At 45.3% G+C, this 25,278-nt stretch overlaps 1 protein-coding gene across 2 annotated transcripts in view; it reads right to left on the bottom strand.

Annotated features, from left to right (window-relative positions):
* Positions 1-25,278, bottom strand: part of MEGF10 (multiple EGF like domains 10) — a 106,229-nt gene that overhangs the window by 5,802 nt on the left and 75,149 nt on the right. The window contains exons 12-23 of one of the 2 annotated variants that reach the window (XM_078599926.1): positions 24,040-24,142; positions 18,000-18,146; positions 16,936-17,070; positions 16,272-16,400; positions 12,576-12,704; positions 11,858-11,986; positions 10,330-10,458; positions 6,554-6,796; positions 4,550-4,677; positions 2,979-3,099; positions 2,809-2,856; positions 1,379-1,582 (exon numbers count right to left, since the gene is read on the bottom strand). In XM_078599926.1, coding sequence (XP_078456052.1) covers positions 1,379-1,582; positions 2,809-2,856; positions 2,979-3,099; positions 4,550-4,677; positions 6,554-6,796; positions 10,330-10,458; positions 11,858-11,986; positions 12,576-12,704; positions 16,272-16,400; positions 16,936-17,070; positions 18,000-18,146; positions 24,040-24,142 — 1,645 coding nt within the window. The remainder of the gene's footprint in view (positions 1-1,378; positions 1,583-2,808; positions 2,857-2,978; positions 3,100-4,549; positions 4,678-6,553; positions 6,797-10,329; positions 10,459-11,857; positions 11,987-12,575; positions 12,705-16,271; positions 16,401-16,935; positions 17,071-17,999; positions 18,147-24,039; positions 24,143-25,278) is intronic. The other variant, XM_078599927.1, reaches the window with a different exon arrangement.

The raw sequence follows: 25,278 nt of genomic DNA, 5'->3' as shown, positions 1-25,278 counted from the left end.
GTGCGCGGTACAGTCAGTTGACCGCGCTTTCGGTAGAAATGATTCACTTTGCTTTGTATGTTGCTTTTGCACACTTTAAACGAATGTTTTCCCTCTAGATTTGAACTTTTCGTGACTGCAGCGATCCATACTCTTTGGTTCTTTCGGTAAAGTCACGTAGGTATAAAATTTAATTAAATCACGACGTTTTGGGCGCAACACAAGCGTCCGTCATCAGGTGGGACAACCACAGCAAGAAACATTTCAGCCCACTTCAGCAATTGTTTCTTGCTGTGGTTGTCCCACCTGATGATGGACGCTTGTGTTGCGCCCGAAAAGTCGTGATTAAATTTTATTTTATACCTACGTGACTTTACCGAATATTTCCCCCCCCCCAGTTTTATTCAATTGGAGACATTGGTGTCATGTTATAAGATGAAGTGTTCATTCAAAACTGTGGTAGAGAACAATCTGCACAAGGTGATAGCACAGGACTACTTGTGAAATACATTCAGCAAGTTACCTAGATATAAAAAACTATGCTCTGAGACATTTGTTATAAGAAAGGTGCAATATAGCAGGAAATCACTTTTTGTATTCAAATGCTTACTTTTTTTGTATTAATAACGTTTCAACGTTATAGTGAACGTGGCTTAAAACCTTAACAAGAGTAAAATGACCAACCGTGACACCATTTAAACAATTGCCACTGCCCATCTGCATTCTGCTAATGTCAAAACGTATTTTAATTACAATGATAATCTCTAGAATCAAGTGCAGCTATGCTGCAAGCATGAGCTATTGACGCAAATCCCCCTTTCCATCAAAACATCCAAGCCGTGCCAGCTCAGGGCCGTCATGGCACAGGTGTGGGTTTTCCACTGGCTACTTTCCGTGCAGACCCAGAACCAAAGCGTGAAAAATTATGGCCTCACAAAGCATCTGTGTGTTTGGCTCGGCACATCCCTGGTGTGGTTCGGATGTGTCAATGGGAAAAAATTAACCCGTAAAAACAAAGTTTTTCACTCTAAATCCTTTATATGCGTGGCGGCTAGAGTCCTCTCGTCCTCTGGCTTGAGATGGCTGCCACCTATGGGTCAGATGATTGTCTGCCAGCATTAAGCAATTGGGAATAATTATTTATTTATTTCCCCCTAAACAGTGTAAAATTTTGGAAAAATGTTTTCACGAAAATTAATTGTCACGCACAACGAGTCTGTGTGGAAAATGTCAGCTCGATTGGATCACGGGAAGTGGGTTAAAAACGACCGAAAGATTTGCACGGTCGTAAGCAAGCAAGCAAGCACGCAAGCAAGCAAGCAAACTTAATTTAAAGGATTTAAAAAGGGTTTTGTCCCCTGTAGTATTTAGTCGGGGCTTTGGGGGGGTTGGCGCTTACCAGGTTCATAGACGTTGCTGCTGGCCATGGCGGACGCTGCATGGGCGCACAGAGCAGCACCGCCCCCCGCCGGCTCGCTGTGCCCCGGCGAACGCATCTCCACATAGTTGCTCTCGGTGCCTGGCAGGTCCTTGATGGTGGCGTACGGGTTCTCGCTGTTCAGGGACGCGTTGCTGGCACTGCAGCCCGCTTCGTTCAGCACGTCTGGCGAGTGGCGGGGGTTAGGGGCATAAACGAGAGAGCGGCGCCGTCTCATATCCACTGGATGAAGTCGCGTTTGCAAATGTCATTTGGAAACTTTGATCACTGCCTGTGTATCGATAGTTCAACGTTAATGTGCCATTTTATTGAGGGACTGTGTGTTGTCTTGGTGTGTTATGGGACTGTTTTGTTGTTGTTGTTTTTGCTGCCTTGCCCAATCTAGATAAATCACAAGTATTTATTTTTATATTTATATCTATATTTTGCACTATGTTTTTTTGTATTATTTAAGTTGTAACTGTCTGACCCACCCATACTGGACATCTGTGAAAAAGAGCTTCATAGCTCAGCGGATTCCTCCAGTCAAAATAACTATTCTAATTCACTGCTGGATGAAGGCCTCAGTACGTCGTTAAGACCATACCTCGACAAATTAGTCAGAGCTGAAACCGTGTCATCAGGTTTGTAGCCGAGTGCGCTAACCTGCTGCACCGCCGCCTCGCTCCCCCAGGACGCAAAATGGACTGCGGATTTGTGGATGAGCCACTGGGAATATGACCCAGGGTCTCTTATCTGTGATACTGTGACATGAACTTTGTGTAACAGAACAATGTAATATGTGTATGCAAAGCACCTGCTGCACTGAAGGGAATTCAATTTGAATGGTTGGCAGTGGTGCGAAGGTGGGTGATAATTCAGTTCTCAGCGATGAAACAGGAATTCGGTGAAATCAACGACAGAGTAGATCCCTCTTCCATCAATAAAAAAGTAATAATTCCAAGGTCTAGATGAAAATTTGCATTGACATTCTTACAAATTAAGGGATATTTTGCATACATTATTTTAAAACCAAGAGATATTTATATAAAACGTCAACTCTTTATTCAGGAAACCTTTAATAGTTTGGAAATTATTTCATGAGGGTGCTGCATTGGAATGTTTGATTACATTACATTAATGAGTGTTTGGAAACTGAGAGGGAACCAGAGTATCCGGAGAAAACTTATGCATACGAGAGGGTGAGACACTCAGCATTGTCATCTCCTGGCCACTTTGCAGTTTTATGGCTCTAACACCTGACTAACCCTGGTGGTGACCAAGGCGTGAACCAGGCCCAAACACGTGCTTGGCTTCTGATGTCCGCCATATTTAGGGCAATTTAAAAATAGATCAGCACGTCAACACGACTGGCGAATCACCATATAGATACAATGTGGTGTCCATAATACCTTTTAGTGATCTTCCATGGCCATACCTCGTTTCCATTCCAAACAAACCTACAGAGAAAATTCCACTTCTGTAAAAAAAAACTGCACATGCATACCGATTGCGGAGACAAGTGAGCGGTAGCGATTGGCTGAGTGTTAACCCCTGCACGAGTGTGCGTGCGTGTACGTACTCGAATGCGTACCCATGTCGTTGGCATGGCGTTCGCGCTTCCAGTCGGCTGGCAGTGTGGCGGTGTGGCTGATCCCGCATGCACCGCGCTTCTGCTCGTGGTTTTTCAAGCCCACATAGTGCTGCAGGAACACAAGCGGGAACTATGTTACACTATACGTGCATGTGTATGCTGAACTTCTTTCGCACCGTACGTAGCTGCCAACCGCACTAATCGGAGGTGTGGGGGAATGACAATAAATTAAACACAACAGTCAAAAAAGTGAGTTTTCAATCTAGATTTTAAAGTGCATTACTCCAGTGGCTTCCTAACATCGAAAGATTATTTTCAGATGCAGAAGCGCATCTGAAAGCGTGCGATGCAGTGAATGCCTTTGTTCAGTGGTTATCCAAAGGCCGCTGTTTGCGTGATGGTTTGCGCTCCTTGACGAGAAGTGAGGTTATATAGAAGCCAAACGTGGCGTGGTAATTTTGTCGAGCAACATTCACTGGCAGCCCGGAGGGTATTTGGGGCTACTCTTTCATGCTGGCCAGACGTCGTGCATGAGGTGGGAGCATCTACCTCTTAGCGGCGTAGCTATTTGTACACAGTTGGGTAAACAGAAGCGAGGGGGGAGCTTTAACAAACGTGCCTATTATTTAAACTGACAGGAAGGGAGATTAAATTGAACAGACAACTTGCTGGATTGCAAGTACATCACGTCAGTGTATCCACATTGGCAGTAGACAGCTCATGTGAGCCACAAAACAAGACTTAAAGCTTTTGTGATTGCAGGAATTAATATTCTTTGGGTCTTTCGGTAAAGTCACGTAGATAGGTTCAAAGAAAATAACAAAAAGTAACAAACAACTACGACGTTTCGATCTCAACACAAGCGGTCGTCATCAGGAAGAGGGGCTGATGACGAACGCTTGTGTTGCAATCGAAACGTCGTCGTTTTTTGGTATTTTCTTTGAACTTATCTAAGTGACTTTACCGAAAGACCAAAAGAATACCACAAAACAAGCTTATTTGTTTCATTCGGTGTAACTCTTAAAGTGGGAACAAGAAAAATTAGCCATGTAAAAAAAACACATGGACATTTTCAGATTTCTTTGACATGTACGTGCAATTGATCACTCTGCTTCGCAGACTTTGAGTTATACATGGGGTTTTTTTGTCCAATGTTGTCGACCTCAGTGCTGTTTTGCACCCAAGACTTTTTACACGTGATGCCCGTTCTACCGGCCTTGCGCTGGCATTCGTTTCGCTGGTTGCACTGTGTCGATGCGCGACCTTGCCATACGAAACATAACCGTGCACAATTGTTTTTGGATTGTTTTGTAAGCATTTTTTGCAAAAACCATGTCCCCCCCCATCGAAAATGTGCAATTTTTTTGCCCAATAGCTTTTTACCTGTGCCCAGAAAAAAGAGAAAAAAATTGACTTTCCCACGTGAAAAAAACAACCGCTCGCCAATCTCATTCCGTGTTGACGACGGTCGTGCGGCAGATACGGGTGGAAACATTTTCCGTGAGAAAACGTTTCGTCTCGGGACAGGTGCTCGCTAAAAATAAGCGAGCCTGAGTCACCTTGGCGTTGACGCCTCTGCTCAAGTTGTTGGGCATCAGAGGTGGCGGGCTGCTGCTCTGAGACAGCGTGTGGTAGCTGGGGTTTGAGAAGTAATGTCGTCCGTGTCCATTGGGCGCAGTCTGGTCCACTGCAACGTAACAGCAATAGCACCGTGGTTATGAAAATTGTCACCTTTCAGGTAAAAAATTAGGAGTTTGTGACTTATTCTACGTGCAATCGCACAGTATGGTATAAAAATGTAAAGGTGCATCCCTGCAATTGCCTGCTTACACTCCTGCAGGCGGAAGGGCCTACACTAGAGGGAGCTCCAGAGAGCCCCTCTGGAAAGTATATATTTTTTAGCCTACTCTTCTCCACTGGGCAAATGCCATGGAAGATGTAGATATGCCAATATATTACCCCACCATACGTGGGGGGGGGGGCTTAAGAAACTTCCACCGTTGTTTCAACTGCCGCGCCCTTGAATCGGCGAGCTCTGGATTGCAAATCCAGTCCAGTGTGCAAACCATTTCACCGTGGTGGCATCACTTCAAGGCCATGATATACGAGGACAATTTTGGGGTCACCTGATGTGACACTCGGAATTGAGTGATGGAGTTCTATTTAGGCAATGGAAACAACGTTTGTTGAAAAGCGTTGAAAGGTGTCTCTGATCAACAATGATTGGTCTACAGACCACACGAGCTTTGGTAGTCACATGACCTCTGTTTGCAAACGCCATGTGCCCACTAGAGGGAGCAGCCATCCTACGGTGTGCCGACATACGGGAAACTAAAGAAATTGTCTAAAAATTAAGAATTTGTTGACATTAGGCATGTTAAGTTTGATGACGGTTGCTGTGCACAGGTGTAAAGGGCTAAAATGGCAAGCAACCAACAACAAACAGCACGATTGGAGGTGTAACAGGTAGTCCATCGGTTCCTTGAATCGAGCAAAGTTAAAGTATTCCAAGGTCAACTATTTCCAGTTGAATGAATACCTCTCAGATATTTTACAATAAAAATCGTTATTGCCGGTGACAACTACCAGCAGCACCTTATTGTCCATCCACTGCTGCTGGATGAGGGCCTCCCCCCACACGGTGCAGGTTGTTGTTGGGGGTTGTTTGACCGTACTTCACCGCGATGATTGGTGTGGCTCAGTAAATGCTCGGTGAAGGCCCATCGATTGGGGATGCCGCGGTGGCAAACTATTAATTACCTCGCCTGGTATACAGGAGGTTGTGGGTTCGATCCCGACCCTGACGCCTGTATATTTGGAGTTTGCATGTCTCTCTCTCTTCCCCTGGTCGCGTGGATATTTATCCGAGTCCCCCGGTTTTTCCCTTCCACATTTTTAATCAACATCACCAGTATTTGGTGCTATTAAATTCCACACGATATGCCACTTCGTTGAGCTATCATTTGTGATAGCCATGTCGCATCTGAAAAATAGCTCTATAGCTCAGTGGGCCTTACCTGGTAAAATAAAAATAGTTTCAAGTTTAATAATTCAGTTTAGATATCACTCCACATCACCACGACTCAAACTCAGGTTGATGGGTTCATCGTCCAGTGTGCTAACCGCTGCACCCCTGCTCCAACTTGGTAAAATAAAAAAAATATGTAGTTTCGATTTAAAGCTTTCGTGACTGCAGGGATTCATCTTCTTGGTTCTTTCAGTAAAGTCACGTAGAAGGGAAATAATAAAATAATAAAAATAAAACATAATAAAATAATTCTCACGACGTTTCGGCCACAACGCAAGCAGCCGTCCTCAGGTGAAGAACAGGTCTGTCGGAAATTCATTTATACGCTGTCTTTCCGACAGACCTGTTCTTCACCTGAGGACGGCTGCTTGCGTTGTGGCCGAAACGTCGTGAGAATTATTTTATCATGTTTTATTTTTATTATTTTATTATTTCCCTTCTACGTGACTTTACCGAAAGAACCAAGAAGAAGAAAAATACGTAGTTGTATCTACAGTTTCGATTGCTCTGAGATTTCATCGGCTCGCAGCCACACCTGCGAGCGTCGGGGGCTCCCCGTTGACGACGCGCAGCGCGGGCGTGTAGGACACGGCCGGCACGTCGTGCCCCTTGTCCTTGCGCTGCCGCTGGCGGTAGAGGAAGACGACGATGAGGACGAGCACCAGCACGATGAGCAGCACGATGCCCACGACCACCACCACGTAGTGGCCCTCCGTAGGCACGGCCGCACTCGTCGCCTTGCTCAGGGAGTTCGAGCTCTCCATGATGATGAGCCCGGCTGCCGGGAAACGCACGGTGACGGCCTCGGTGAACCCACGCGGTCAGTTGCCAGCGGCGTAGCCGCGGGGTTTAAACGGCTGAAACATAGCCACTCGCGGTAGGCCCAGCGGTTAGCGCCCCTCTGTTTGGAATTACGTCAAGCACATATCAGGATAGATTTGACAAAATGGTTTTAGTTTTACATAGCGTGGTCGCTCATGTAAATTGCATCTCACAACTGCAGACAAGCTGGAAGGTAGTTTGTCAGTACAACAATTGCCCAAGATCTGCAGTCCTTTACATATATAACTTTTTTTTCCCAGCTAAATCATGAATTTTTATACACGTGGGGGGACTGCTTCAGATATCAATCACCCCTGACGTCGTTATCGGTGGCTCTTCATCGAACTCGAGTTCAGGATAAATGGTCCAGAACATGTGTTCATTGCTCTCCCGGGCTGATTATGGAAATATGTTGAACTTATTTCGCACCGTACATAGCCAACTGTGCTAATCGTATGTGCGGGGGAAGGACAACGAACTAAACACAAAAAAATATTTCTCTTGCAAGGCATTTTGATTATTTGCCTGCAGCACGATCTGCTGGTAGCCCAAGTTGTTGTTTCCTTACCATTATAAATGTATTCCACGTGGACATCTCGGCCCACTGAGGTGCCCACTTACAAAGGAAATTTCAAATCGTGGGAAGGTTTTCAGATTAACTCGGTCACTTGTGTCATTGGCATAAACACGCAGTAATCCTGCGACGGTGGTTCTTGTGAGGGTGCTAGCCCAGTGGGGTCTCGAGACAAATCAGTACCTTTGGCGCCCACGCATTCAACGTAGCCAAAAGACAGCAATGAACGGTAGTGAGATCAAAGGAACGTGGACAAAAATAGATACACGCAGTGAGGTGAACTTGCTAGGCAAAGGGTGTGAATGTAGGTGGATGTGAGAAGAGCCACTGATAATACAGAGACGTGTGAAATGAGAAATATGCACTCAGGAGACCGTTTTCACAAAATCCACGTGCATATTCATGTTTGATTTAACATGCACAGTATATCTTAATTTAGGAGCTTTCGTGACTGCAGGAATTATTCTTTGGTTCTTTTCGGTTAAGTCACGTCTAAAAATAAAATAATAAATTAAAATAACATATTACGACGTTTCGATTGCAACACAAGCAATCATCATCAGGTATAAAAGAAATGGCAACAAAAAATCTAACTAGAAAACTATAGACAGACATACAAGCAGACAGACATCACAACGGCACACAGAGAGAGGACACACATCGGCACAAAGAGAGGGGTTGTCTCTATGACGGTCCCTTAAATATAGAGAGGGGGGGCGAGAATGGAGAGAGGGAGGGGGCAGAGAGAATTAGCATATCAATGAGTGTACGCCAACGTACTGCTGCTGCTGCTGCAAGTAAGATGACAATGTGGAACGCGCACGCAAAATTGAAAACTAGGAGACAGGCACACGAAAATTAAATAACCCAGCAAAATATCGAAATGTGATGTAATACAACACAGAGAGTCGGTTAACACACAATTAACGCATAGCCTGGTTGATTACGTGTTTCAAAATTTGCTAAGTTAGAATTTTAAGTGTGAAAATTCCAAAGAGAGGACACAGGCAGAGAGAACAAATAGCCAGAAAGAAAAAGGATAAGCTTAAAACTTCCCCGTAGAAGTGGTTCAATCTTAATTTAGGAGCTTTCGTGACTGCAGGAATTATTCTTTGGTTCTTTTCGGTTAAGTCACGTCTATATGTCTGTCTATAGTTTTCTAGTTAGATTTTTTGTTGCTATTTCTTTTATACCTGATGATGATTGCTTGTGTTGCAATCGAAACGTCGTAATATGTTATTTTAATTTATTATTTTATTTTTAGACGTGACTTAACCGAAAATAACCAAAGAATAATTCCTGCAGTCACGAAAGCTCCTAAATTAAGATTGAACCACTTCTACGGGGAAGTTTTAAGCTTATCCTTTCTTTCTGGCTATTTGTTCTCTCTGCCTGTGTCCTCTCTTTGGAATTTTCACACTTAAAATTCTAACTTAGCAAATTTTGAAACACGTAATCAACCAGGCTATGCGTTAATTGTGTGTTAACCGACTCTCTGTGTTGTATTACATCACATTTCGATATTTTGCTGGGTTATTTAATTTTCGTGTGCCTGTCTCCTAGTTTTCAATTTTGCGTGCGCGTTCCACATTGTCATCTTACTTGCAGCAGCAGCAGCAGTACGTTGGCGTACACTCATTGATATGCTAATTCTCTCTGCCCCCTCCCTCTCTCCGTTCTCGCCCCCCCTCTCTATATTTAAGGGACCGTCATAGAGACAACCCCTCTCTTTGTGCCGATGTGTGTCCTCTCTCTGTGTGCCGTTGTGATGTCTGTCTGCTTGTATGTCTGTCTATAGTTTTCTAGTTAGATTTTTTGTTGCTATTTCTTTTATACCTGATGATGATTGCTTGTGTTGCAATCGAAACGTCGTAATATGTTATTTTAATTTATTATTTTATTTTTAGACGTGACTTAACCGAAAAGAACCAAAGAATGCACAGTATATGATAATGCAGAATCAGTAATCTGCAAAATACAGACAAATGCATGATTTTAAAATCTAATTATTTTTTGTCATTTCCATTCAAAATATGAAGATACACGAAATACACATGTGATTTTTTAAAATCTTTAAAACACCCCGCCCCCCAGTGCTTTGTGCACAACAGAAACTGAAATAATGGATGCAAATTAAATCCACCGTCATTAAAATTGATGGATTATGCTTAATGGTATCTGTCTCATATGTGCATATTCATTGCACAGTAGTATCCTCTGGCAAGCGAAAAATGTATGCAGCCTAAAGCATTTATGAGGGAGTTCTTCCCCCTGTTGGATCTTCGTTGTATGAGCACAATCGTGGCCAGCATACAAAGTTCTGATAGCCCAAATCTATGAACCACAGAACCCAAGTTAGTGAGAAGAAAATTGTTGCGGAAAAACGTGGCACTTCTTGATACAACATACAAGGACAAAGATTTCCCCACATAGCCTACACAGGCTGTTGGGGCAGGTGCTGTTAGCATAAAGGCCGGCACGGTACACGAGGGGATGATGTGGCCATAACCATGAGGATGCCACCTTATCCCGGGCCAAAAAATGTCTAATGATAGCTGTGCCTCCACTAGAGGACACTACATAGCCAATCCAGTACCAGGAGTGTATCCATTTATATTGCTGGGTGGACAGATGCAGAGGAGAATTTGAAATAACTTGCGACATTGTTTCAACTGCCTCACCGGTGGATCAAATGGAACCGGCGACCTCTGGATCGTGAGTCTGGTGTGATAACCACTGCAATCCATGGGGGCATCATTTTGACAGCTGAGGATGTCTAATTTAGTAGGATTGCCCACGGGAAGCATATCTGGAGCTCCCACAACAGTGCTGCCGCTGGTTTAAAATAAAATATGATTCTGGTTGGGATGGAGGAGGGCGGCCGTGTGTGGGTGTACCAGCGTCAGGGCACACACCTTGGTCACAGCGAATGCCCTTCCAGCCCGGGTGGCAGTAGCAGGCGCCGGTCACGTGGTCGCACGTGGCGTTGTTGAGACACTCGCACAGCTGGCGACAGCCGTAGCCGAACGTACCAGGCAGGCACTCTGCAGGAACACGAAACACACACAGACACTCGCATCACGCGGCGGTGACATAGGGAGAGCGGTAGCGCGTTCGCCATTTGTTGTCAAGATTCGTGGCGTGAGACTAGCGGCCACTCTGGTTAATGACGGGGGCGTAAAAAAACATTAATAGGGGCCCTCTGCTTTACATGGATGTTCAAGATCCCGTGACGTTATTCAAAACGAATTGGGCCGTGTGTGCCAGCGTCATGGTCCAGATTTGATCAATTATAACACTAAAAACGTTTCTTATTTTGGAAAAGCCACAAAACGATGTCGTCCCCCTACGGGAAGGCAAAAGCCCATTTGGCAGGCCAGTAGTGCTGTTACCGTTGTGCTGCACAGGGACAGCTGCCACAAGGGGTCACCTTGATTCTAGATTTGAAGCTTTAGTGACTGCAAGGATTCATATTCTTAGGTTTTTTTCGGTAAAGTCACGTAGGTAAAAAAATTCAATTAAAATTAATAAAAGTAAAATAAAATAAAAAATTTAATCAAAATCACGACGTTTCGGAGGCAACACAATCGTCACAGCACCATTGCTGCATCATGACTATACCACAGCAGGGCATTGGAATAGGTGAGATAAGATGTCATGTAAGAGGCTTAAATTGCTGAGACATGTAAGCATCCTATACATGCACGTCCTAAACCCTTATATTTGCCCTTAAAATCATTCGAGTAAGAAGCCCACATAAGTTTCATGTATTTTTGTCCCCAGAGGAAAATGCCACAGCAATGCAGGGAGTATTTGATACATAATTTTAAGTCAACTGTTTTATTGGAATGAGTGTTGTTTTATGGAAATGGGACGTTCTGTAAAACTGAAAGGATAGATAAAATATATTTACGAGTGTTTGGCATATGAAAGGAAGCGAAAGTACCTGCAGATACAAGGGGATAATGCTCAAAGCACTACAGATATGGATTCAAACCACTTTCTGGACTGCCATCTGCTGGTCACATTGCAGCACGAACTTACAACTGATATGTCTCAGTCTACCATCCAAGTCCGAACCAGGCTCCAACCTGCTTATTACGCCCGTAATTTGAAGAAACCTGCCACATTCCAGGTGATGTGCTTACAGGTAAATGTTATACAGTGGTAAATGTGGAGCAGTAACAATCACAAGAAGAATGATACGGCACCGTTTATTGGCTATCATCCAGACCAGGTCTCCAGGAGGAAGCTTTGATGAAGCCTCATTAGTTACATTCCAATAATTCAAACGATCGCCTTTGTGTGTTCCACACCCGAGACACAAATCAAAGTGGAGATGATCGCCCACATCAACTGGAGAGCCCCATCCAACCCCCTCTCCCCCACCACCGGCCCCCAGCCGTGCATCAAGGGCACCCACACTGTGGCACCATCACGTACTCGTCTGACAGTGGCGTCCCATGAAACCCGTGCGGCACGTGCACTGTCCCGAGATGTGCTCGCAGTCCGCTCCGTTCTGGCACAGGCACGGCCGGGTGCAGTCCTTCCCGTAGAAGCTCAGCGGGCAGCCTGCGTGGAGAAAAAAAAGGCAGAGCGGGAGCGATGGAGTCGCGCTTATCAAATGACCACGCGGCTCGGAACAAATCAAAAGGGAGAAAACTCATTTGGGCATCTTGCTGGGTTTTCTTCTTGCGTACGGAGTCAAATATTCTAGTTTGCGTAATGAGATGAAGGTCATAGCAAAGGTGCGACGCTGCAATTACTGGCTCAAATTGCTGTCGATGGAAAGGCCCTCCACTAGAGGGAACTTAAGAGAGCACCGCTGGAGGGTCTTCGGTCTACTCTGCTATGCTGGCCGGATGTCTTGGAAAATGTGCGAGTGCCCACACTTTACCCCACCACATGCCAACTGCCGATTGACTTAACTGCGTTGTAGCCACTTATACTGCTGGGTGGACAGAGGCGAGGGGCGATTATTCGAAACTCGCCTCTCGTTTCAACGGGCAGGAAGGTCATATTCCGAGTGGATCACGAGAAATGGGCCGAACGATGTAGACAAAACGAAACAAAATGGAACGAAGGAGAACGGGGGACAGAAGGACAAGGTGGGTAAGCGCGGGGGCCGCGGTGGCCACTCCAGGCGACGACGTCGACTCACGCTGGGTGCAGTAAAGCCCCGTCCAGCCAGGGCTGCACTTGCATTCGCCGTCGTAGGCGCTGCACGCCGCCCCGTTGTGGCAGTTGCACGTGTGGATGCAGTTCGGCCCCCAGTGGCCCGGAGGACAGGCTGCCAGCATCAGACGCGAGAGAAGACGGGTTTTTTTGTGTGTGCGCCAGTCGCATGCCCTGTCGCTCTCTCGCCAGGACGTTAGGGAGCTCGCACAAAATCGATTCATTTTTCGGCACACGTTCAGTCGGTTTGGGTGTCTGGCATGGGTCCTGGTGCAAGGGATCAAATGAGTCCCCCATCCTATTTGACTTCCCCACGCTTCGAAAAGCTGATTGCCCGTGCCCCTACCCCCTTTCCCTCTGGCTCAGGGCTGCCGGTGCAGTTGCACCGCCGGTACACTCGCCACTGTATACAGAGTGATAGCATTTGGGGTCATGCACCATCTCGAGGTCGAAGTGAGCTGGGTACTGATGCGAGTCCTGTCTAGGCAGGTGGCCTCAGCCTGATATAACTGATGTCATTTAGTTATCAATAAAAGTGTCACTGAGTCTCAATATGTTTTCATAAAGATCCTGTGAATAAAATGTTGACAATTTATTTTAACTACTGTTCTCCAACTAGGGGCAAACTGGACTACCCATAAAAACCAACACATAATAATGGCAATGTTTAGTATTATATGGCTGCAAGGCAACCAGGAAGTAAACTAGCACCAATTATTGCCCAGGCCTTGCGGTTATCAAGAAATGAAGGTGTTTTCAGACAATTAGTGAGTGTTCATAAATGTGGGAGGAAACTAGAGCCCCCAGAGTAAACATGCAAGACAGTGACACGCAGACAGTTTCATGAGCCCACTTGGTGTACTGTCATCAATCCTGGCCACCTTCCATCCACAGTGGGTTTTGGGTTTGTCACAACTATTTAAAACGAAACTATTTTTTTTATTTTACCAGGTCAGGCTCACTCAGCTATATACAGTAGTTGCTTTTCAGAAGCGACCTGGCCACAAATTATAGCTCAACGAAATGTCTCATCACGTGGAAATTTATTGCAGGCAAAAACACACAAACATGGGGAAAACATGCAAACTCGAAGTGTACAGGCGTTGGAGTCAGGGTTGAACCCACGACCACCTGTATACCAGGCAAAGTAGTTAACATCTCGCCACCGTGGCGCCCTTATGTGAGCCACCAACCGTGCTTCCAAAGTACCAGATCACAGGCGTGCACCACCATCCCCGGCTCGTAGACAGAACATAGCGCATTTCTACGGGGACTTGAGAGATTAAAGGCAACGCAATGCCATCTAAGCCTCCGTTATCCCCAACACATCACACAGCTTTTCAGACGACGGCAGCATTTTCTGCCATAAAGTGCCTGATTTGTGTTTAAATATTAATGGTCAAAGTGCATGGTGCGTTTTAAAAATGCTTGAAATTAAGTGTCCGACTTGGGGTAATGAGGCAAACGCTGGGTGGCATAGATCGCGGATGAGCTTGAATGTCAATTTCCCCCTAGCTCAGGCTGATCCCTCCGATCGGTGAGGTTTAGAGCTTCCTTAATTGCGCTCACAAATCCGCGCCGTATCTCCAGACACTCGAGCACGCAGCAACGGTGGGGGGAGGGTGACGGAGGTCAATGCTTGCTTAAGCATCGCGGTGACAGATCAAATCGCAGGAGCCAATAAACTACACTAATTGTAGTAATCCTTGATAAGTCCGATTGAATCCCAAATGATTGGTTTAAGGTCATTTCTTATTGACAACAGGAGCGCCTTTAAAGTTCCACAAAGCAGCTTTGTTTCGCACTTTTTCTTCTCTGCACACGCACTGCAAGTGAGATCATTCGCCTCCACCTTGAGGGATAATGCTAGTTTATTGTTTTAATTACACAGCAGAGTCACGGCAGTTGCGCTTAAAGGCACTTGCGTGCTTTGGGATGGCGTTCTGTTGGAGCGTAACCCTACAGGCGATATACACACTTAATCAGTGCTCACTCCCTTAAAGCTTAATAAAAAAAAAACACAGCAGGGCTACCAGCAAGTCAGTCGGGAGTTGTTCGATGTTCAAACTGTCAAGTTTCCTATCTGTCACGTCAGCCGGGATGGCTTAACGCGTAGCCGTGTGGCATCACGGGCAATTTACTTATGATAGTTCGGTGGGGTTCTGTGAGCCATTGAAGTCAACGGCGCTGTTCATTTGGAAAACTTACGGTGTCCACTGATGGTTCTCTTATCTCCAGATTGCTGCATAAGCATGGCAGGACAGCCCAGTCCAATCACTGTTTTTTGTGTGCCAGCATCGTTAAGTAGCGATTAATTCTGACTGTTCATTCGAAGTGGTGCACGCCACAAATACATCCGTTTTCTTTCTACGGCATCTTCACGTGGGGCAGACTGTTGTATCATCCTACCTGGTGCTGCAGGTAGCTTTATACCTGATGCTGCGGTGTGAAACGTGATGTGGAATTTAGTCAAACAAAACGACTCTTCCTGCAATGCAGCAATAGTCATATTTTTTACCTGCTATGAGTGTTTTTTTGCAAATAAGGCAAAACCCCCTAAACCTTATCCCTAACGGTATCAGCTGTGTTATACTGCGCATCGATAGGCATATCAGAGTCGATTGGTATCGATAGAGGTTCTTGCACTGTCTTCTTGGTTCTTTCGGTAAAGTCATGTAGAAGGGAAATAATAAAATAATAAAAATACACCATTATTTTATTTTTTCCCTTCTACGTGACTTTACCGAAAGAACCAAGAAGATGAATCCCTGCAATCACGAAAGCTTTAAATCGAAAGTTCTTGCACTGTTCATGCAATAGGTGAATGTATCCGTTATTCTCTCCAAGTCGAGGAGAAGAGAGAGTGAAACAGAGCTTGCATCACCTCAGTCATGCACTGCACGTGAGGAGCGGTGATTTAGCGGATGGCTGAGCTTTCCCCTAGGTCGACTCAGCCTTAAATAAGTACCCGCTGCAGTGTGTAAACATCAGCAATGCAGAGACAAAGGACGCTTGGCACGGTGCTGACAACATCAGCCCCTCGTGCACCATGCCAGCCCACCTTGGGTGCTCGCTTACAACACTTGCCCCGACAGTCTGTGTTGGCTACACAGGGGATCTTTGTGAACGTGCGTGTGCGTGTGTGCGCGCATTTTGGGGTGCGTGTATGTGTGTAGAACTTCTTTCGCACCGTACGTAGCTAACCGTGCTAATCGGAGGTGCGGGGGAAGGAAAACCAACTAAACACGAAAAGTAGTGCGAAATAAATCAGTTTTCAATCTAGATTTTAAAATGCATAGGAAACCTGAAAAGGCTATTCGCAAATATGCACTCGAGTTTTACCCTGACCACCACCTTTCAGCTTCCATGCCTCTAAGTAATACTTCCAAGGACAAACTCGTGGTTATTATTTATATAATTATATTGTTTGCACACACTTGCTAAGCATAGGCAAAAAGGCCCACAATGCCACACATCCAGTGACGAACAGCACCGCGAAAGCTGTGGTCGACGAGAGGGAACACGTTCCTTGAAACTGAGCGAGGTCATGAGAGCTTGGGGAAGAGAGACAACGTGAATGGAACATTGGGAAGGGCCACGCTCACAAGGGGCCTTTCCTCCGTGTTTGTGTACGCACACAGCAACCCCTGGTCTTGGTCGCTATCCGCAGGCAGACACTTACACTGCGAGCAGTCGCTGCCAATCCAGCCCGGGTAGCACTGGCACGAGCCGTCGATGGGGTTGCACGTGCCGTTGTTGGTGCACGAACAGGTCCCAAAACAGTTCTTCCCGTAGCGCTTGCTTGGACACACTGCAGTTGGTTTGGAAGCCCACAAATGTGTATACGTGTGTATTATATATCAGGACAGTGGTCACCGTACATCTGTTTAATGTTTAAAACATTGTGCCAAGAGTATAATTGGCATGACATCGGGGGGGGGGGGGGGGAAAGACGAAGGCTTCCATTGAACTGCTTGCCCCACACCTCCGACTAGCACGGTTGGCTACGTACGGTGCGATAGAAGTTCAACAAAAATAGACATACACATATTGAACCACTGAAGGAACGCGCTCATTATGCATTACATTTTCGAGTAGAAAATAAGAAACATCAGGCTATTCTAAATACATTTAAGGCCATTGTAAAAAATAATCACATTTCTGCAGCACATTGGTGAAAACTTAAAAGTACATAATTCGTATTCTAACAGAGTTCTTTTGTGGCAAATAAAACCAATTAAAACACGATATTCATTTGACTCGCATTTTCCCAGCGTCAATGAATATTCTTGGGCTTGAACTCGGCCACGTGATCCCCACAATCCCCGGCGACGCTTACGACTTACCCTGGTTGCAGAGCGAGCCGTGGAACCCCGGCAGGCAGTCACACTGGCCCGAGATGTGGTGGCAGGGCCCGTTGCTGTGCACGCACTGTGGACAAGCTTGGCTGCAGCGAGCTCCGTAAAACCCTGGCGAGCAGACTGGAAAATAATGTTAAAAGGTCAAGGGTCGGCACTGCGACTGCCTCCTCGTGCCAACTGGCTGTGGAAAGGCCTGCACCACGAGGCAAAGCTCTTGAGAGCCCCCATCTAAATTTCGATTTAAAGCTTTCGTGACTGCAGGGATTCATCTTCTTGGTTCTTTCGGTAAAGTCACGTAGAAGGAAAATAATAAAAATAAAACATGAGAAAATAATTCTCACGACGTTTCGGCCACAACGCAATCAGCCGTCCTCAGGTGAAGAACAGGGCTGTCGAAAAGACTTCAGACGCTGTCTTTCCCTTCTACGTGACTTTACCGAAAGAACCAAGAAGATGAGCCCCCATCTAGATATGGCATTTGGTCGACTGTTACAATGCCGGTCAGACCATCTTGAAAGAGACGGGATTACCCACACTTTTCCCCACCTGCCGATCGACAAGCTGTGGTCTATCCATTTATACTGCTGGGTGGGCCGAGGTGGGAGATTTAAGATACTTGTCCAGTGTGCAAGAACCGTGCCCAGGTGGAATAAAAACGTTGACTTAAAAGTGGTCTCCAATTTCACTCTGGCTGTTTAAACTGTTCTTCTTCTTAGAATGAAAGGGAAAATGCACTCACCCCACCTTTAAACTTCACGTCACAATGAAAGAGTGGAAACTTTTGTTGATAAATAACATTAGTAAGCAATTGGAAACAATCTGGAGTGTGATTTTAATGATGTGCTAAAAAGCATATCATGGAAGTGGATATTGGCCAAACACCCCAAGGCTAAAGACATACTTGCAAAATTACTTAATTGGCATTACACATCGCAACGATACTGCAAAACTGGACAAAATTCGTCGCATCTCAGGAGTAATTAATGTTGCTCGGAGTCAACAGATCAGCATCTGACGAGAGTGAGAGAGCGAGAGAGAGACGAGCTTACTTCTCTGGCATGTAGTTCCCCGGTAGCCAAACGCGCACTCGCACGTGCCGTCATCAGGAGAACAGGAAGCGCCGTTATTGCAGTTGCATGACAGCGAGCAGTTTGGCCCCCAGCGCCCCTCCGGGCAGACGTTGTCGCAGTGCAGGCCTGCACGGGGACCACGCGAGAGGGTCGGTCGTGGGGCCTGTGGTGTACGCTTATGCGTGGCAGTGTCAACGTACGTGTGGCGCTTGTGGCGAGATGTTGACTCCCTCGCCTGGTACACAGGAGGTGGTGGGTTTGGATTCCGAACCTGATGCCTGTTTGTATATTTGGAGTTGAATGTCTCTATCCCATGGTGGCGTGGATTTTTCCCCGGGTGCTCCGGTTTTCCCCTCCACATTTAGAAATGTGCGTTTAGAGTATTTGGCTGCGAGAAATTGCCACGTAATAAGCCACTTCGTTGAGCTACCATTTGTGATAGCCAGGTCGCTTCGGAAAAATAGCTCAGTGGGTCTTACCTGGTAAAAGAGAAATATTTTGTTAGAATTAAATAGTTATTGCGCTGGACTGTGGGGTCACGTCACGGGCAAGCTAACAGCGGTAGCACCGTTTGTCGCTTGCCAGTTTGTTGACCCAGACCACTCTTGCAAATTACACTATCCTGGTGTCTTGAGTTTTCACCTGGTTTGGCAAAATGACGTTGAAATCTGTTGCAGAGAATCACAGCTCGAGCACCGCGGTCGGCCTGGATTTACGAGCACATTTGTTTACCCAGGCAAGCTTTTCTAAGTCACGCAGACTCTTTCGAAGTAGGAACCTGCCACGTTTTTTTCAGTCGGGGCGATAATAGTTATGCATATTACATTTGAGAAATTTGCGGGTACTTAAAAAGAAAATTGGCAAATTTGAAAGGTGATGCCAGCACACAATGGCCTAACCGCGCGAATGACATCACGGGATCTCTAACGTCCACTGTGAAGCACTCACAGTATTTACCAGGGTGGCCCGCTTGAGTTGAACAGTGAACGTCTGAGACAAGTGGCAAACATGCCGCCGCTCTATGTCCCGTCACTACCCCAATATCATAGCGGGTGTATTCACAGTGGACATTTAAGACCCCATTTAAAAAGAGGTCACGTGCGCTGGTGTCATGGTCCAAACTTACCAAGAAAAATAATTACCAATAAATTACTCAACCGGGAAATTATACAGCAGCATTGCCCCCTACCATGAAGCTTAACAGGACCCTCTTGAATAAGAGTATGGAGGCTCAGTGAGGCTTCGTTGGTAACTAAAAGCTATGAAAAAACATATCTTTATAATTAGCCTTCAGGATACTAAGTATGCGTACAGCTCTCTTGTCAATGCACAGCTGGTTGGCGATGCCTCCCCACACTATTCTGGTCATGGGGGTTATTTCACTATTCACTACATTGGTTAAGAGGGGGGTTGGTGAGTATAGACATGGGGCATAGTAAAGTACAACAATGGATTTTGTTTGATGGCACTTTTTGCAACCGAAAGTAGCGTCACGTGCCATCGGGTGATGCGTGAAGATATGTTAAATGTTATTAGAGTAAATAATTCGAAAAAGACGAACAAATATCTGGAATTTATTTTTGAAAACCAAAAACCTAATTTTTTTTCATCATTTATAAATCCTAAAACTCATCCCTAGTATATCATAAAATTAAGCATTCAACAGATCGCAGATATTTTCTTGATCTAATTAACAAGAAATTGAGGTGGTGCTCATCCACTTTTCACAGCCCTGAGCCAGTGGTAAAACATTCCATGTTCCTATGGCAGGGGCAAGTCTATCCATAGGACAACCACTGTTGACCTCCACAAAGTGGTACTCATATTGTTGGTTCTTTCGGTAAAATCACGTAGAAGGGAAATAATATAATAATAACAAATGAAAATTTTATTGTTTTATATTTTTATTATTATATTATTTCCCTTCTACGTGACTTTACCAAAAGAACCAATAATATGAATCGCTGCAGTCACGAAAGTTTTAAATCAAAAATGGTGCTCATTTTATATTATACTGGACATGCATGTGTCATGAGCTTTGTGCCGTTATGCACATTGTAATACATTATCCTGTTTGTCCACAGGAGGGCAGGATATGACTGCAGCCACCACTACAGCAACGATAATATTATTACAAAAAAGTATCTCATTATGCGTGGACATAACATTATTTATTTATCTAACTTACCGGCTAATTAAATAGCTCATTAACGAGCAACATGAGTGCTCCTGAATAAAACATCTCTTTCACTTGCTCAACAACAAAAAAAAGTATATCAATTAAGCGTCGAATTAGCAAAACGTGGCAAATGTGCGTGGCGTGAACTCTAAATAAAAGGAGTAATTAATAAATAATCATCCAGTGTGTGTTTTTGTTTCGCTAAGCGTCAAAGAAAGAGACATTTGGGCAAAAACAACTTGGGGCCACACGGGCACAGCATTCCGCTCGGACGTAAGGCGCGGTGAGCGAGAGACGTGAAGGGACTCTGACCAGAGGATCTCTCTGCTCACGCCTTTAGTTCCAGAAAGTTGTGTAGTGGTGTTAACTACTCGCTGTTCGCAAACTGTGAGAGAGCGGATCGTAAACAAGGTTTTCCCGCTCAATCAAACGGTCAGGGTCAAATGGGGTGATTTAGGATCCAAACGCCAGATTGGGAAGGACCAATCGGAGGGTTCCACAAGGTGGCCGGGGATTGGACAACCCGGCCACGAACAGGTATAAAAGCCAGAGCGCTGAGAGCTCTTGGCCAGTTCTGCTACACGAAGAACCAAGTCGGCCGAAGACATCTAGGACCCTGGACCAAGCCCTCCAGCCCTTATCAGGGCTAGGGCTCAGTGTCACCAGTGGTCGGGGAGAGATCCCCTAGGTCCAGCCAGAGGACGCTGGGAGAGCAGGGAGATTAGATAGCCTGCAAGGTCCGGAGGCTGTACCTCCTCAGGGTAACGGGTGAGGGGACCATATACCCCCTTAGTGTGATAGGGACTGTGTATTAAGATAATAAACAGTGAGTGCCATAAAGCAGTTTAGAAGTCCGTCCTTTACAACACTACAGTTGTATCAGGAGGACAAGTGGCGGGGATTATAAAGTGTGGTGTGGCCAGCCCATATGGCGTTGTACTTTGCCAGAGAGAAAGAAAAAAACAATCGCATTGAGCAGGCTGCGAGATGGTGGATTATGATGATAAAATCCAGTGACAGATGTATTAAGCCCAACTGCCGGAGTTGTGAGCACACACAAACTGCGCTGGTGCAGTTGATGGGCAAGGAAATTGAAAAGAATAACAATGGCTTGTGGGCGGCTCCACTTTAAAGGGACCGCGGTAAAACAGTTACCGTTATACACCATTGGAACCTCATTTGCCAGTAAAAAATATGATAATTGGTTTTTTACCCTTCTATCTGGCAACACAACTGACACTTTTTTTTACAAGGAGTCATGGTTGCATAAACCACAATACCTACAGTCACATAACTCTGATAATGTGCACCAACCCATGTGAGACTAGGCTCTAAGGAAAGCTGTCTCGGGTGTGGACCAATCAACTTCAAGGACAGTGCAAAAAAAAGGTGTCAGTTTTGTTGCCAGATAGAAGGGTACAAAACCAATTATCAGTTACCGTTATCTTTTAAATTCTTATTTTAATTCACCACGTATGCAACTAGGGGGCTAACCATTTAGTACTACGCATGGAGGGGGGGTTAACTCAAATGCGTACGCTTGCGTATGGGTTAGATAGTCCGGCGGTGGACTATCTGTTTGCTTAAACACGTTAATATTATGAATCCTTGATCGTTTCTGCGTGGATTAAATATCGGCCGTTCTATAGCATTCGGGGCGGGCGGGGGGTACGTCAAGCGTACGTACGCAGGTGGGGGGGGGGGGGGGTAAAAAGTTTGCGTGCGTACAAGGATTGGAGGAGGAATCAAGTTGACAGATTTTTGCGTACCTACTAAATGGATGGCCCCCTTCAGCACTCGAATGTCACTCATTTATACCATTCTCTATTATCACAAAAAAATTTCATTAAATATACGAAATCGATATGATTGAAATGTCAAAATATCTCAACTAATATTTGCATATTAATGTGGGAATGCCGTAATTATTTTGTGGTAAACACTTCATAATTTCAGTCCAATTACTATGAATGTTTACTTACATATGATCTCTCCGTGGTCTATTAAATCAGTGATACTGCATTGATAGTCAGCTGTTGGCTCTGGGTCACACATGGGCATGCGCTCTATCCCACTGTTGTTTGAGGAGGGGAAATACTTTTGACCAATTAATTTACTAATTAAAACTGACTCATTGTTTAGGCTATTATTGTGTTAGTTCCTACAAAACCAATTCAATTTAAATTCGTCAATATTTAAATTCACCCCAGCACTTCAATAGTGTTCTGGCCAATTATATTTTTCAACATGAACTTTATTTCTTTGTTCCTCCGCCCATGTTGAGGACTCAATTAACTCATCCATACCGTGTTAACCACCACACTACAGATCATTCACAACAACACACTCACCATACTTAATCACTCTCCCATCTGCGCACTCACCCATTCAGTCATTGACACACTCACTCACACACCAATTCAATCATTAACTCACCAACTCACTCATTCCCCCCACTCTCTCTCACACCAATTCCATCATTAACTCACCAACTCACTCATTCTCCCCACTCACTCTCACACCAATTCAATCATTAACTCACCAACTCACTCATTCTCCCCACTCACTCACACACCAATTCCATCATTAACTCACCAACTCACTCATTCTCCCCACTCACTCTGACACCAATTCAATCATTAACTCACCAACTCACTCATTTCCCCCACTCACTCTCACACCAATTCCATCATTAACTCACCAACTCACTCATTCTCCCCACTCACTCTGACACCAATTCAATCATTAACTCACCAACTCACTCACCCCCCCCCCCCACTCACTGTGACACCAATTCAATCATTAACTCACCAACTCACTCATTTCCCCCACTCACTCTCACACCAATTCAATAATTAACTCACCAACTCACTCATTCTCCCCACTCACTCTCACACCAATTCCATCATTAACTCACCAACTCACTCATTCCCCCCACTCACTCACCTACTCAACCACCACACTGCAGGTCACAACACAGCTCTATAATATTCTTTTATCGCACTACTCAGCTTTGGAATTCCGTCCCATCGTCTCCTTTCCCAAGTATCTATAACATTGTCCAAATAAAAATACGTATTAACTTTGTAGCTATTACACCTTCAAAAGTGTAGTTTGTTGCTGGCCACCTGGCATTTTGGGCCTTTGGGCCCCGTACTCGGTAATTACGATTAAAATTAATTAAATTGTAACCGATTAATCCCTTCAACGAAGCCCATCGATACAATATTTCAATACATCACAGCACTGCAAAAGATTTAGGGGATTCCCCAAAATATAAGGACACTTTTTCCCCACTTTATAGTATTTTAAAACAAAATTCGGGGGTGCATCTTATTACCTGGTGTGCACGTGTGAATGTGGGTGGGTGTGTGCACATCGCGATGAATATGGCTTCGTTCCATTCCCACTCACGGCCAACACCACTGGTCCTAGGCCTCCCCCACGTTGACTCAGCCTCAAATTAGTAACTGCTGAAGTGTGTAAACATCTCCACTGGATAGACGAAGGTGGCCGGGCGTGGTGCTGGCCACCCACCGCCTCGTGTGGCATGCCAGCTTTCATAGGTGTTTGCTAACCGCACTTGCCCCAAACGTTTGTCAAGGCTATATGGGGGGATCTTTGCCTTCGTTTTTTGTTCCATGTGTGACCAGCCATATATAATTGTTTCGACCCCAGAAACACGTTTTTCTGTGCGTCTTACTTTCCGGGTGCGTCTTACTTTCGGGGGGATGGGGTCGTCTTACAAATCGAACGAAACCAATAAGAACAGCTCAGCCACACGATGCCCGCGGGGGAACCAGGGAGGGGCGTTTGGTCGATGTCTGCCGGGCCACGCACCTGTCCAGCCGGCCAGGCAGCGGCAGGTGCCGCTCTCCGCGTCGCAGCCATCTGCGTGGCTGCAGTCACAGCGCTCCTGACAGCCGAGTCCGAACGTCCCGTCCTCGAGAAGGAAGAAAGAATCGAGCAAAAAAAAAAAATCTCCTTCAGTGTGGCCCGCGCGAGGAGCGTGCGCCAGCGCAGATGAGTACGCACGGAATACCCCTCTCCAGAGAGGCTCTCTCCCTAGCTCCCTTCCGCCAGCAGTGAGCGTGAGCGAGCGATTTCCGGAGCCGCACTTGAACCTTTTCCCCTCGGTGTTGGCCATCGCAGCACTGGTCGGCTACAGGCGGTCAGAGAGAGCACGAAACGCTGGCGTTCTGCATAAAATATCACGACAAGCTATGTTGAAAATGCCATTTCATGTATTAGGCATGTACTTTCGGGAAATTTATAATGTTAAATGATGGCCTACATCTACGTACGTTTAACCCTGATGCACTTAAAAATGTACAGTTCTTGAATGGCATGTGTAATTCTTGTAATTAAGTTTGATGGGTCACAATAGCAATTTGATGCCTGAATGCTATATATATATGTACAGGATTATAAGTAAATTAATTTCATGCTATTGGTAAAATTTTAACAATAACCCATTAAAATGGACCACATGACAACCGTCTGCAATAATAATGCACACCAGTTCTCAGCAGATTCCCACAGCTATCATCATTAAAACCACCAGCATATCAAAATATCATCAATGGTTCCAATGAAAAAAACACGAGTGAAGTTAAACAAGCAAGATAATAAAGCATGCACATGTATAAAAATATGTACTGCTTTCTGTCTGTCGTAGAAAATATTTTAGTTTCGTAGTTATCGGCATGAGGAGTGGTCAGGGAAATTCGCAAATTCGCCAATCGTCCTTTATGCATGCTTTGTCTCCAAGTTTTAGCCAACGCTTTTATTTACATTTTTTACCGGTTTTCTCTCAGGTAAGTCCTTCATAGCAACACAACATTATAGGAAAGTTGTAGTTGAATTCTTGACCATAATTACGAGAGGCATCATAATCCCACGGACAGACTGATGGACAGACAAGACATACGGACGAACAGATGGACGGAAAGCGAATATATTAACCCTTTCAGCCTGAGTTGGAACGCATAAAAAACGTGGGCATTGTTGCATTCATCTCATCTTCAAGACCGCCGAACTCATGTGCGTGCGCGGTGCGGCGGGGGGAGAGGACAAGCA

This window comes from Lampetra planeri, chromosome 13 (assembly GCF_965212315.1).
Source record: "Lampetra planeri chromosome 13, kcLamPlan1.2.h2, whole genome shotgun sequence".
Classification (NCBI taxonomy): Eukaryota; Metazoa; Chordata; class Hyperoartia; order Petromyzontiformes; family Petromyzontidae; genus Lampetra; species Lampetra planeri.
The sequence above is the reverse complement of the archived record's forward strand: the minus strand, read 5'-3'. Positions and strand labels throughout refer to the sequence as shown.